This window comes from Aspergillus thermomutatus, assembly GCF_002237265.1.
Source record: "Aspergillus thermomutatus strain HMR AF 39 chromosome Unknown NODE_245, whole genome shotgun sequence".
Taxonomy (NCBI): Eukaryota; Fungi; Ascomycota; class Eurotiomycetes; order Eurotiales; family Aspergillaceae; genus Aspergillus; species Aspergillus thermomutatus.
The window spans coordinates 7,064-21,520 of NW_020798295.1; the positions used below are offsets into that span (position 1 = coordinate 7,064).

At 48.3% G+C, this 14,457-nt stretch overlaps 4 protein-coding genes across 4 annotated transcripts; 2 read left to right on the forward strand and 2 right to left on the reverse strand.

Annotated features, from left to right (window-relative positions):
• Positions 1-927: 927 nt before the first annotated feature.
• On the forward strand, positions 928-2,423 carry CDV56_101419 (uncharacterized protein; the record flags this gene model as incomplete). The annotated part of the gene is made up of 5 exons (XM_026755038.1): positions 928-1,010; positions 1,489-1,586; positions 1,642-1,943; positions 2,032-2,194; positions 2,245-2,423. The coding sequence occupies 5 exons, from the start codon at positions 928-930 to the stop codon at positions 2,421-2,423; spliced, it is 825 nt and encodes a 274-aa protein (XP_026611179.1).
• A 5,155-nt stretch (positions 2,424-7,578) lies between these two features.
• On the reverse strand, positions 7,579-9,655 carry CDV56_102339 (fungal specific transcription factor domain-containing protein; the record flags this gene model as incomplete). Its single annotated transcript, XM_026755958.1, has 6 exons — positions 7,579-8,145; positions 8,290-8,470; positions 8,544-8,717; positions 8,791-8,948; positions 9,006-9,502; positions 9,571-9,655. 6 exons carry the CDS (start codon positions 9,653-9,655, stop codon positions 7,579-7,581), a joined length of 1,662 nt encoding a protein of 553 aa, XP_026611180.1.
• A 696-nt stretch (positions 9,656-10,351) lies between these two features.
• Positions 10,352-12,512, forward strand: CDV56_102690 (uncharacterized protein; the record flags this gene model as incomplete). The annotated part of the gene is made up of 6 exons (XM_026756309.1): positions 10,352-10,498; positions 10,559-11,158; positions 11,224-11,375; positions 11,447-11,620; positions 11,675-11,938; positions 12,083-12,512. The coding sequence occupies 6 exons, from the start codon at positions 10,352-10,354 to the stop codon at positions 12,510-12,512; spliced, it is 1,767 nt and encodes a 588-aa protein (XP_026611181.1).
• A 321-nt stretch (positions 12,513-12,833) lies between these two features.
• CDV56_103004 (tyrosine-protein phosphatase) lies at positions 12,834-13,670 on the reverse strand (the record flags this gene model as incomplete). The annotated part of the gene is made up of 1 exon (XM_026756623.1): positions 12,834-13,670. The coding sequence occupies one exon, from the start codon at positions 13,668-13,670 to the stop codon at positions 12,834-12,836; it is 837 nt and encodes a 278-aa protein (XP_026611182.1).
• Positions 13,671-14,457: the final 787 nt, after the last annotated feature.

The window sequence follows — 14,457 nt, forward strand, 5'->3', positions numbered from 1 at the left end:
CATCCAGTGTAGAAGCATGCTAGCATCCAAACCATTAACCCTTAACCTTCTATCAGTAGCACAACAACGGAGAAACCCATGACAAAGTGGCATTCATGCGTTTCCCTCCAGCAGGAATCAAGATTTCCGACGCGATTCCATCGTTTCTTGTTATTCCAACCGTCCAGATGCCATTCTCGCAAACTCTAGATGACTCAAATCGGCGGTGAATGGCCTAGATTCCGGTTATTCGCCGGGTGATTCTCCTTTGGGGGGAACCGGATCTCCGCTTCGAATGGAGAACCGTGGAGGGGTAGCCCGTGCAGAGGAAGTTGGTCTCTGTTTTGCCTTTAGGTCAAGGTGGGTGATTGTGAGTTTCTGACTTGCTGGTCGGAAGATGGGATTTTCTAGCGTGAGTTAATCGTTCATCAAGATGGTTGATTGTGCGAGACGATGGCCAACAGATGTTGTAGATCTGGTCTCGTCTTGAGGTTGATCGCTGCCCGGGCGGTAAATATTTCCAAAAGCTGTAGGGTTGGTTCTTGGTCCAACCAGTCAGTCTCTTCCAATACCTTACTGTGGACATTATTACTATGTACCATACAGGCTACAGCGGGTGATTTTGTCACGTGATTTATGCTTCAGCGTGTCACTTTGATAAGTCATACGTCTACAGCGTTCGCGCTGTGGAGGTTGAGGTTCAAATCTATAATCATTTAGGGAGGCATAAACGTATTGCTCGATGCATCGTTCTGGCGATGATTACATTGATCTTCTATACGAACCGAATGGAGTCCTGAGTCGGACTCAGATCATGTGACTGTACCTATGGGTAAGCGTCGAAGCGATGAGCAGGCCCCATCAGGTCAGCTTGCTGAGTCATTGCCTACAACATTCATGGTGACCTGTCTGTCAGTATACTCAGTATTTCTCACCACGCTCCTCACCATGGCCTCAACCTTCCGCCTGCCATCCCGACTGTCTAGGCAATTCTTTCCTGGCGTCCCTTGTTTCAACGTCCTGCATCACCAGTACGCGAGTTCTCTCAGTCAAACTTCCCTCTCCTCGATTCAACCGAGAAGCTCGAGGAAGAAACACTGTCATGGTACTCACCCGATGACTTTTATCCGGTGAAAATCGGCGAGGTATTTCAATCAAGGTATCAGGTGATTGGTAAATTGGGCTATGGTGGATATTCAACTATTTGGCTGTGCAGGGACCTACTGTCAGCTTATCCTACTATCAAGCAGCGAGGCGAAAAAACTCACTTTGTTCTAGGCAGCATGTTTATGTCACACTGAAGGTATTTGAGCGCAATTCGGCAGAAGGTCAAAGAGAGACAGAAACCTACCACCATTTGAATTCCCTCAGCATAGTAGATCATGCTGGTGCTAAGCTTATCCGCAAAGCATTGGATAGCTTCCAGATTACTTCTGCAGAGGGCAATTTTGGATGTCTTGTTCATCCTCCCCTGGGGATAAGTCTATATGATTTTCGCACCCAACTCAGGGCCAAGGTACTTCCTGAAAAAATAGTCGAGTTGACCCTGGCGCATCTCCTTCTTGCTCTTGATTACCTTCATACAGAGGCTGGAATCGTCCATACGGGTATGATTATCCAACTCTCTATCTCCAGAAAAGCCTTCTAACTGAGGTTTCCCAGATATACAAGAAAAGAACATCATGATGGCTATTGAGGACACTTCGATCTTAGCCGATTTCGAAGAGGAAGAGAAATCCAGTCCTAGCCCGCGGAAAATCGTTGGGGATCGGGTGATCTACGCTTCTCGAAAGCTCAGGAAAACCAAGCAACATGGCCGTCCTATGCTGTGTGATTTTGGCCAGGCTCGCTATGGGTCAAATACTTACTCTGGGGATATCCAGCCCTATATTTACCGGGCTCCCGAGGTGCTCTTGCGAATGCCTTGGAATGAAAAAGTTGATATCTGGAATGTCGGAGTGCTGGTATCCTTTCATTCCTTTTGGACTTGTCTTGTAATTAAGCTTTTACGACGAGTGGCGGACATTTGCCCTTTGCTAACAATGGGTGCAGACATGGGATCTCTTCCAACAAGGACATCTGTTCTACGCTCGAGATTCAGAAAAGAAAAGTTCTGATGGTCATCATCTCGCCGAAATGATTGCCATTATGGGGCCACCACCGAAAGAAATGATGCAGAGCAGTGTCTATGCGACCGAATTCTTCGACGGCGAAGGTTTGTATGAATCATGATCTTCCAAGAGGCTTTTGCTGATTATGAAATAGGGAATTGGAAGGGAACCATTGAAATCCCTCCTATATCGTTGGAGAAGCTTGAAGGAAATTTGGAGGGTGAACCGCAGCAGCTGTTCATCCAATTCCTGCGCAAGATGCTCAGATGGAAGCCCGAGGAGAGAGAATCGGCAAGGGAGCTATTGGACGATCCTTGGTTACGGTCACCTTAACCACTCTGATTGCTCGGCGAGTAAATTCTAAACGACATGATAGTAGTTTGAGCCCCGGTTGCGCAAGGCGTAAGGAATGATATTGATAACCTTGAGCTTTGCCAATGTAAACTGTGTTTCCACTCTACGGGCGGCTGCAGTGCGTAGAGAACGAAAAGACACGAGCGCAAAAATGTATCAACCCAGATATCCCCAGTAATTGACATCACCAGACCAGCTGTTGATTTTCCCCGTGTTACCTGAACTAGGAAACCTAATTTTCATCAAGCAAGCTTCTGGCCTCTAAACTTCAATCCTGTTGACCGAACCATCTTGGTGTATGTGCAGCCTCCGCAAAGTTTTCAGTTCGCTATCCTTGATGCGAACCGATATCACGTCTTGCTTTTCCTCTGGGTCATCGTGGGAGAGATGCGGTTTGGCACCTTTATAATCTGTACTTAGTCGAAACTCGCGTTTGTCACGATTCGGGGTCTAAGGGTACCGGATCTCAGCGTTCTTGAATTTCGGATCCTGTTGCGGATTCATGAGTAATGAACAAGATCAGTCAGTTATGAATAGATTACTCACAATATTCTCCTCTGTATCAAGAACGTGACCGACAGGCGCTCGCCATTCAGCAGGAAGGTCACTCAATTTCGTTTTTCCAATTAGCTGGTAAAGACGACGTGCTGTTGCTTTGAACATTGCGATGGTTTTGGTCCGGTGGTGAAGTGTTCTGAATGATTAAGGACAAGAAGGATGGGTGTTCTTTTTAATCGATTTCGAGGAAGGGGCAGGTTGGGGAGGGCTATTTGTACCTCAAGGATAGCGCTTTCAAGACTTGCCCACCGTACTCTTTGGTCATTTCCCTGGGTGAAGCTGCCTAAATTTAGCAGCCCTAACAGTACCAGGCGCTTGAATCTTCCCGACAATCAGTGACGGATGTATTCCTTAATCCAGTGTCTCATCCGGTGGAATACCAGACCATCCATATTCTGAAAGGTACGATCAGCGCCGGGATGTCCCTGGTTGTCGTGTGCGGTTTGGACGACTTCCTTGAATAGGCTATGCGGTACGCAAAGACGGTGTTCTGGCATGGTGTAGATAAGTCCGTTCTCAGATTCATAGGGTATACGGACCGGACATTTGCTCCGTGCGTTGTCCTTAATGACTTGTTGGATACGGCCGTATTTCGGGTCGTTTGGATATCCGTCAATGATCCGTTGTTTGAATTCGTCGGCTAAGCCGATGGTAAAAACGTGCTCGTTCGTGTCACCATGCAGCGCACCGAGAGAGTCTTCTGGTTCGTCCTGGGCATATGACGGTAGTCGAGACAGGGCGTCAGGGCAGGGGCAGGGCTCGGAGCTACCGACGAGGAGATGACAACCATAGGTTTCTTTCGCAGGGTGCGGCGGGCGGGAGGCAGCACTGCCAATGGGTCAGGGTGCTCCGAAGCTGCTGTGACCTGCTGAGCCGGCCTCACCATTTTGCCTCAGATCGATTGTGATACATATCAAAGAATAAATACCATGCTGGGACGTTCGACTCGACAAGAACATTTGACAAGAAGAGAATCAAGTCAACGGAAGCCGGGCTCAGACGTCGCAGGGGTTCATTCTCTGCCTGGAATGACCACCGCAAGAGATATACCGGCAGAAAAGATACTTCTTCCTGGCAAGCAAGAGCTTGTGTATAGCCGTCATAGTTGCAACAACTCACTTGACCAGAGGTGTGATCAAGACCAGCAGAATTTGGCAGAGACAGCACGCATCAACTAATTGCACGCCCTTAAGATGACGGTAGCACCCAACTCGCGTAACCTTCATCGCCTGGAATCAGACGCAAAGCTTCTGGGCGGTAGACAATAGGCTCTCACAGGGGTTTCACAGGCTCCCCCAGATCCTCCCAGACAGTTGATAATGTAGGCGGGGCCGCGGGGGCGATGCATATGTAGCAGTTGCATAAAGCTAACCTATACACCCACTCCGCCTCTTCTTCGGTTTTACCCCTGACATTTGTTAGTAAATGTTTCTGGGAATAGCACGGGATAGCACAAACATCAGAAGTTTACGGAGGGGATATGTCTCCCTATAACAGCTAAACAGCGTGCCCCTCACCCCTCAAGCTCGGATGGTAGGAGTCCAAGCCTGTGATTAATTGGCCAGCTACAGCAATGGAGGCCTAATGACCCCATACCAAGCCCAGTCCAACATGGCTAGCCATGATCCCATCCCTCCATCAACCGTAAAACCCCTCTAGAGTCGCTAAGATGGAACTCCCCATCCTCGGTCCAGCTGCACTGGAACACTCTTGGCCAACTGGGTCTGTCCTGCATGATGAGCTTTGCACACCACTGCAAAGGTGGACTGGCAGAGATGCCTTATCTGGGTAATGACGCATTGATAAGCCATTGCCCAGCGGTATTGGACATCCACCCAGTATATTTTATCGTCGGAATTAGGAACCGTGGTTGTATCATAGCTAGCGGCTTCTATCAATGGAGCATCTGTGGTAAAAGCAGCCACTCTCCTTCGGACGTATCGGTAGGGGATGTATGATGTGCTTCTGTTCGCGACGACGGCCTATAAAAAAGGATTCATAGGCGGGAGACGACTTCTACAAAGCGAAAGGTCAGCAAGACGGTTGAGAAACACTAAGAGATCACCCGGGAACATACTGTCCCATCCCAATGAGTTTAGGAGGCATAGGCATACCAGTCTATCCAGCCTCAGATGTCGCGGCCTCAAGAGCTGGCAATGGCCCCAGCTCACCCCGGACCAAGCCCAATTCTTGGAGCCGAGCCATAGATGTCGTTGAAAGGTTCTTAGATGCAACAATGACACCGGGACAAAGCGGTGAATATGGAGTATCATCAACAACTATTGGCGGGCTTGCATGACGTTGGTCATTTAGTTGCGAACCTCTTGGAGCTGTATAAGTTAGAATCTGTTTTGGTAAATATCAGATCTGTGTACCTAGTACTTACTCAGTCCAGGACAGACAGCTCCGCCGTCACTTTCCGCATCGGCCTCCAGCTTGGGATGCGATTCACTCACTCCGGTTTCAGTGACCAGAGTAGGCCATCCTCGGATGATCCCATGCTGTGACTGACGGGTGCTTGGGGTGAAAATTTGATCTGCTTGTTTTCCCGTTGTAGCCTGGGGTTTGTAGGTCGTGGTACCACCCCAGCCTCTATCAGTCAGGAATTCCCATGGCCGATAGCTGGTCAGTAAGAACGATAACAACGTTCGTGGTAGTATAATCATGTGCAGCAGAAGGTAGGATCTTCATTATTCCGACAGAGCCATCCCACTGAAACCGATAGCTGACGACGCCAAGGCTGGATTTGTCATTATCAAGTCTCTCAATCACTGTCTTGGTGCGGACTTAAAGATTTCATGCCGATCTTGGGAGAGAGGAATCGAACACTTTAGGGACAATTCTGTAAGCGATAGTTTATTCCAACCTTTTTCAATAGCAGCTTACTATTCTTGAACGAAGATAGTTAAAGAACCCCATTCTTTAGCCATGCAAATACTTCGCAAACCTCTTGCAGACCACCGTGTCTTGTGGACTCTTCATGAGGGAGACACTTCACTGACTCCCATATCTGTCATTTGATGAAATCCCATTCTAGGAGAAAAAGAGCAACACATCCTCGCTGCAACGGACGTGTCTGCTGGCTTCGACAAGCACAGGAAATAAGATCCCCTGCAGAATCATTGGCAAACTGATGTCCAAGCGATTGGTATTGCTTTCTGAGCTTGGGGATGCTGAGACCCCATCCTACCTGCATTTGGTAGGCAAAGACCGTCAAGTGCAGCAGCACCAACATGTATTTGCAAGCTGGTATGCTTCTGATGTGTCATGGCATCTTTTGTGGTCGATGGTAGCCACATCCGCATGTACGCCCGGTCATGGGGAAGAAGGGGCAGCCTGAGATGCTGTGGCAGAAAGCCCCAAGCGCGGGGATTTATAGCTGCGTTCTTCAGCATCCATGAAAGGAGAAGTCTTTGGAAATATGTCTTTAAGCCATGCTTGTTGTGAAATAAAATTGTCTGATCTACTCTTGCTCTTCAAACAAGGGGAAAGTATATGGGAGAAGTCAGATATTGCTGGTTGAGATGGAGCAAGAACCGCAGAGAGCAATGAGGAGGGGAGGGCAAGTGGTAGATTCACTCCCAGAATGGATCAAGCTTCTAGTGAATAATTTGACTTTGCCATAAATGAGCTTGATTCACTAATAAGGATTGATTGAGGCTATCCTGCTTCACTATCCTATTGTTGTCTAGTCTAATGTGAATATAAGACAGATGACTAGAGAGCTCTAATGTCCTTTGCATGTGTGATTTTCCAGAAGGAAATGCCTTATTGACCTATGAAGATACATAGACCATCTTTTGTCAATTCTTTCATGCCCAAATCACAGTCTCTTAAGTATACCTAAACAGATCCCTCTTATTACATACTATGTCTTCATCCAAATCCTAAGACAACACTCCTCCTGCTTCACTAATACCCACAGTGTTATCACCATAACTACTAATAACCTCCTAGGCTATAGAATCACTAAAGTCCTTAGGACAGTCTATACCTATAACTGGGGTACTAATCTTCGCCCTATCATGTGCTTATCTATAGGCAGTGAGCTCCGCCCATTCACTAATCTAGCGTATACATCGCGGAACGAGGCAGTCGAGCGACTAGTAGGAGAATGTGTAGGTCGCAGGGAGAATGTAATTATAGTGATGAGATTTAATGTCTCTAGTATCGGGGCTTGTTTGCAGGTGTGTGCGTACAGGACTGCTTATGTGGTGGAGAGGGTTGAGGATTAATGTGCTAGTCTGATTTTATTTGTGATTCAACTGTGTTACAGAGAAAAGACCTCTGAAGCCGGCTTTATGAGTAGCTAGTGGTTCTTTGCGTTAAGGATCATCCATCATCCTTTTGACATCTGAGTTCGACTAGAAATACTGAAGAGTGTACTTGCCAAAGCCTTCTTGCGGGGCTTTCTATCAAGATAGTCCTGGGATTGAAGAGGAATTTCACGATTCATTCAATAATCAGGGTCTTCTGCAGCTTGTAGTGGCTCAAAGGGACAGATGAATTTGAGTGATAATCGATAACATGGTCTATGATACAGGCCTATAATACAGTCTTGCGCACATACAGTGAATCACATCCAAAAGCTCTGAGCCAGTGCACCGAATTTCTCATCATCCTCTGGGCCCCATTTCGAGTCTTGGAAGTCCCTGTACAGAGGAATAGTTTCCGGAGGTAAAGTCAAACGTGACTGAGATGCGAGATGCTGTGTGAGCCGGAGGAGACCCTTGGAATGCTCCCATCGCCGAGCCGATACACGCAGCGCAACGCAAAGGCTGACAAACGCATCTTTGCTCTCCAGTGTAGACAGGTCCTCTAGCAGCGTGAGCAGAGAGATCGTTACCCACTGGCTGAGGGGCGCAGAAATACGGTCCAGACCCCATAGCCGTCGACGAAGTTCAACTAGCCGAGCTACTTCCCGCGCCGCTTCAAGGCGCATCGCTCCGGATCTTGCATTTGAGGGGGTACTGGCATTGTTCATTTGTACACTTTTCAAGGATTTCTGCGAAGAGCCGTACAGTGCGATAATGATTGTGTGGTAGTATATGCTATACCCAACGAGGGACACGTCAGCATTGGCAAGGTTCCAACTGGTAAGTATCGCGGCACTCACTGGGTGCTGAGGACCTGCGGCAAAGACCTTTCGGTATCACTCAGCCGCATGCAGGAAGGTAAAAGGGCATTCCAAGCTGCAAGGCGCTTGAATGAAGCTTCAACCCTTTGGTCTACAACCTCGGGTGAGAGATCTCTCCGATCTTGGGAGAGCATCCGATATGTCACTGACAATCAAAGTCAAGTCACAGAGACGATTCATTAAACACGATTCATGGCCTGTAGTAGCTGGCTGGGAATTCGGATATGGAGCCCAATGCTCGCTCGCGAGACCTTCAATATGGAGCACCAGCGGGCGCGCACATTGCGGAATCCCAATCAATGGCCGACGCTGGTATAAGATCAGATTTGCCCTGGATGTTATCGCCAAACAACTTAGAACAACCCGGTCTGACGTGAGAGAGCGCTTGATCATCCGAAACTCACAGAAGAATATTGTACACCCCCCAAATGGCAGTGTTACAAACATTGTCGTACTGCCGCTCATTCTCGCTGGATTGTGGAGAAGCTGATGGAATGGAAGAGGAGAAATCGCGTAACGCGTACGCCATTCGACCCTCATACACTCGAGATAGATGGTCATTACCGAACGAACACGTGCTATCAAAGGTTAGACGCAAAAAGTCTAAACAGAAAGATTGCGGGCGAGGATAACAGTTTTCGTTCTCGTTACCATCTCCATAGAACGGCCAATCCTTGAATAGTGGCCAAGCTGAGTCGCCCCTCCTCCTCGTGGAGCCCCTGAGCTTGCTGATAGAAGCGTTTAGCTAGGGAAAGAGAGCTGTCGTTGATGTAGCTTTTGTTTTCGGAGGTATAATTGTCTAGTAATGCCTATGGTTCCATCATCAGGATTATAAACCCGCGGAGGAAACCATATGAATCACTCACACAAGCGTCAGCTAGTATGGCGTTCACCAGGAAGGGTGAGCAGTACTGACATGCCAAATTCCCCGCCCGCATGTCTCTCACGAATAGGCTGCGGTCAATACAGGGAAACATGGGATGGTTCCAGGTAAACCACAGCGAGACGAGCTCCGAGACAAACGCACTGTTGCACTGGACCATCGTCCACGGCTTTGCGGGAACGCTGAAAGGACGAGTGTGAGCGACCCGCTGTGCCTTGTGTGACTCTAAGGCTGGTCCCTCCAAGTCAAGGAGAAGGCGAAGTTGACGCCGAAGCTCCTTCACCTCGGACGTGTCCTTGATTGTACCCAGTTGCAGATGGTCTGTTATATACTCTCGGATTTCTTGCAATGAAGCATGACTCCGAATCATATTCACAAGGTGAGAGACATGGTGTCCATTGCTATCGCGAAGGGCGCTGACAAGCTGGATCAAAAGCTCTTGGTCTTGCTCCATCGTCTCTACCTTGCGCTTCAGAGCCCCTTTTCGTCGTAGATCATTACTTTCGTCAACAATGCATTCGACTGCATTTTCGAGACAGCGCGCACACGGTCGTCCACTGTCACACTATGTGTCCGGTCAGTCATGGCTTCAAGCAAATCAATGGAAGCTGGAAGCTGATATGGGGGTATCATTTTGATCACCGACTGATAAAACTCAGCGCCCGAGTCAGGAGATTGGCAATCACCTTTTGTTTTCTCTCCCGGCATGCGACACATGCTCTTGTCTGCTTTCGCCTTAGTGGTACGGACATTGCGTCTTGGATTGGCTAGTATAACCAAGAAATAGCGTGTACTGGGGTTGAACTTGTGGAAATTAACGCGATAGTAGTGCATAGTTCTCCTAGAGAGGTGGATTGCTTGACGTTGGGACTTGTGGGTTGGAATGGGATGTATCAATGTGGCTGATGTGTGACTGCGTTTGCTGCACATCGTGCCTCCCTTTGTGGTCCAATATGTATGAAAGGAGTAGATTGATAAACTGCTTGAGATCAAAGTCACCCAACAAGCTCCAGATGTCATTCAACTGGATGGGTAATAATTGCGAAACGTCCCTTCTTGGTTGTGGATTGCTGATCATTGCGTCAGTCATCCTCAAAACTTGGAGTGAACCCTGAGATCGGCAGCATAAAAGCTACAACCAATGACCTTTAGGCCTCAGGTTCTTTATTATACGGGTTATGACTGTCGTATGCCTTCATAGCCCAGTGGATGACTGCTTACTTGTTCTTATGTCGACTCCGCGCCCGCTGCCTGTCTTTTGCTGTTCAGAAATCGATACATCTAAGGAAATTCGCACTTCTTTATGATTTACCCCATTTTATATCCGCAATGTCGGACCCCTTCAAGGTCCGTTCTTTGGCACCTGCATCGAGCTCAAATGGCCGAACATTGCTGGAGAACTGTGCTTTGAAAACAATTCCAACTCGCCGTAACGCGTCCATGTCATGTTCAGCATGCAAGCTTCGCAAAGCAAAGGTTTGCATTTTTTTCTTGGGTTAGAGGATGGCGCCTGTTTTCGCTAACTTCTTCAATCAGTGTCAGGGCGGAACTCCATGCGGAAACTGCGTGAAGCATCAGACGGAATGTCGGAGAGAGGAAGACAAAGATGGTCGCCGACAGACATCCCTGAAGCGAAAACTTATCGAGCTTGAACAGGACCGCACTCTTCTCGTGCGCCTACTCGAGACCATTCGCGATGATGAGGATGTCAACGTCACGCAGCTTCTCAATCTTATTCGCAGCAATGCTCCGCCGGATGAGATTCGACCGTCAGTCGGAGAGGGTTTGGAGAGTCTTCCGAAGTCGAGACGCAGAATCAGCCCGGATACTGGCCGGATGGCAGCTGAGGACATTTCGTCAGAGCATGAGACTATTCGACCGCGGCCTCGCCGCAAGGTAATGACAATAAGAAGTCTCTGCGACTTCCCCATAGTCAATGTGCCGGCAAAGCCTTGGACATCGGTTACTGATCGCGATGATCTTGTCTCCCACCTCATGTCACTGTGGCTTACCTGGTATCACCCCGGTAGGGACTGTATGGATCGCGATCTCTTCATCAGGGACATGCAGTCGAAAGAAATTAACTCCAGATTCTGCTCTCCGTTCCTGGTCAACATCATACTCGCCGAAGCATGCGTGAGTGCGCGACCGCCGTCGACTACGCACAATGTCATACTAATGGTTGAATCATTTTGATGTAGTTCTACTCCGACGATCCTGAATGTTGGGCGATTCCCGGCGACCCGACATCGAAGGGATTGCATTTCTTCAACGAGGCCAAAATGCACCTCGATAAAGAGAGCAACAAGGCCACTCTGACCACTGTCCAGGGCCTTTTCTCAATGTTCATGTAGTAAGTCCACTCTAGTTTTCTTTGATACATCTGACATTTATGCGCCCCTGTGTTAGCTGACATTTCATTAGCAACTCCGTGATAGGTAATGACAGGCTGGGGTATCAGTACATGATTCAGGCCGCAATGAGCGCAGAAGAGCTTGCACATTCCAGAGCTCGAATAGTGGAGACGGCTGGGGAAGCCGCCCCAGAACTGACCGAAGCAATCAAACACGCGCTTCAAGGAGCTTTCAATATTGTGTCGTGAGTGAATCAAAATTGCACAGCGGCGATGCACGTTTCTGACCGATCATGAAGTGTTTCCTCGCTTGCGCTCCAGAAACCTATACCGATGAGGGTCCTCGAACCAATGCCTTCAGAACCTTGCAACCCAAAGGAGAATGACCAGTGGACGCTGTATCCTCATCGAGGACATCAATTTCCGGCACATACAAAGTGCTTACTCTCTTCATTGACAGAGTTTAGCGGCATCGTTGCAGAAGCATCGACATTTCTATATGGTGATGAAAAGCCTCCTCTCAGCGATCTGGAAGAGGCAGTCAATCTCACATCTGCGAAAATGTCGCAATGGATGGAGAGACTTTCCGAGTGTCTTACACTTGCGAAAAATAACATCCCTTCGATCATAGAACTCCAGTGGGTGCCCAGTCCCGTTCAGTGTTCTCCCTACCTCGAGCGATCGAACCGCTGATTATGGCTCGTTAGCATGCGCTACCATTCTGTCATGATCTTGATGTTTGGCATTCTAAAGAACGCCGGCTCCGGTATCGAATCGGCCACTGCGGTTGTGGCGCACGCAAAGCAGAAACGTATAAAATCTGCTCAGGCCGTCGCTGATCTGGTGAGAATGCATCGCACTCTCTGGGGCATAGAACGCATTCCTATACCCTGCACGCAAACAGTCATCATAAGCCTGTTTACGTTGCTGGAGGATCTCGGAGATCGCCAGAGCTCGAGCGCATTTGTCGACCTGTGCGTTACAGCCCGCGCACTCTCCCGGGTCTGGCCGTTGTTCACGGCTATGTTCCGGTCAGTCGAGCTGAGTGCGATTCAGATGGGTGTGGACCTCCCGCAGGAGGCACGGGAGGTCTTTGAAGACTTTGAGAGCAAAATGTGGAAGGCGCGGGATCATTGAAATTCGGCCGTCTTTATCCAAATTTTGCAGTATCCGGCAGACGGGAAGATGACCAAACAAGCAGGGTAGAGCTCGATCAGTTCCTTGAATGTCAAGTGGACGAGTTGTTAATTCCTAGCAACGACCATCTGCTGATCAAATATGGCTCTGCAGATATCAGTAGTCAGGGTTACTACTGGAATAATGATCTTCGCTTTCTCGACCACATGAAGTAGGCTAGGTTAAAGATTGTAGTCTAGTCAAACACTCAAGACCCATCTTGTAAGCTGACCATAACAGAAACTAAGAGAAAATTTATCTAGGATAGTTCTCTAATGCCTCTTACACAGGCTTGCTCTCAATAAGATTATTCGTGATGAGTTCAATCTCAACATCAGCAAATCCCAGAAACCTCAAGTATCCTTCACCCCCACCATAAGTCAAGTCAAGGTACACAAGGAACGCTCTCATAACCTCTCTCGGTGCCAGAAAGTGTTTCTCAAGATTATCAGGTGGACGACAGTCAAATATCCCAAGCCCAAGTAGTCTCGCACTGTTCTCAGGGATCAGTCGTTCAATCTCCGCCTCAGAGCGATGGTACTCCTCGATGATATCCTCATCCGACGCGCCCAGCAGCTTGAGAACAACTGCAACGAAGACTCCTGTCTGGTCCTTCCCCAAGTCATCGTGAACAAGAAGTGGAAAGTCGAATCTATCTCGGATGTGTGCAAATATCTCCCTGTACGCGGGCGCAGACACGGTACAGTAGTGCTCGTAAATCACCATGAAACTTTCGACTATGTCGTGAGAAAGCCGGTTGAAATGTTTTAGCAGTGTTTCTCGGCTGTCTTTGCAATTTATGGCGGTGACATGCTGCATGGCAATGCCATCTATGGCAATGGTTGCCTTGTTGAAGTTCTGGTCTGAGAGGCCGAAGACGCTTTTGATACCAAAGTGATCTCGCAATGTCTCAAGTCCAGCTTGGGAGACGTTTCTCAGACTGGCTGAGCGGTAGAGATACTCTCTTCGTACAGATTTGGTGCCGGACAACCCATAGCCTCCCGCGTCTCGGAAGTTGTACAAGCCGAGGATTTGAGGAGAGGAAGATGGCTGTCCCGGTTCTTGGCTCGAACCGCATAGCTTTCCCTTGATTGTACTAAGATAAAGGTTTTCTTTCATGTTGATAGTGCCTCCGGATATGAAGTGCTGGAGTCTGGTCAGTACAGCAATCTGTCGCCGACATTTATAGCCCGTCCGGCTTAAGCTCTTCTCGGATTATTGTGTACCACCTCACTGACTTTCTTTGTGGCAGAAGGAATGAAATTCAGCACTCGTAGGATCTGTTATTGTCCAAGACACGGCAGCAGTCCTGATTGATGTACCCTGCATGGGTCAGATGCACAGTTCTAGCATAAGAACTCCCTTGACGTCAGATAAAGTCCTTACACAAAATTGATGCAGACCATGATGGTATTCGAAGGGGTCGTTACACAGGGTTCGTCATCTCTTTCCCTATGTTCTGGGAGATGTTATCCAGGCCCCTTGCCTGACCATGACGTACAGAAGAATGTGGCAGTATTGATCAGAGTATACCTCAGATATCGCTTACTTGCCCTTCGTCACTGCGAGTATCTTCGGCAGCAGCCCAAAGGCTAGGTGATGGCATCTACAATGATGTAGAGAGCTATATTTTTGGCCTTCTCGCAAGCTCAGGACACTTTGGAACGACCTACTTCATATTAGTTCAATAGATTGTTGCCTTCAATGTACGAGATGACAAATCGTGGAGAGATTTTTAGTACGATGGTTTGGTATCTCGCGACAACTTGTCGTAGTCAGACGCAGACAGCACTTTCTGTATCCAAAAAGCACTAGGTATAACATAATATCCGTGGCATGAGGCCATATGCAAAGCTCTGGTATGGGCAATAATGATTGGGCAGATCAGGCTGAGTTGAAACTGGAA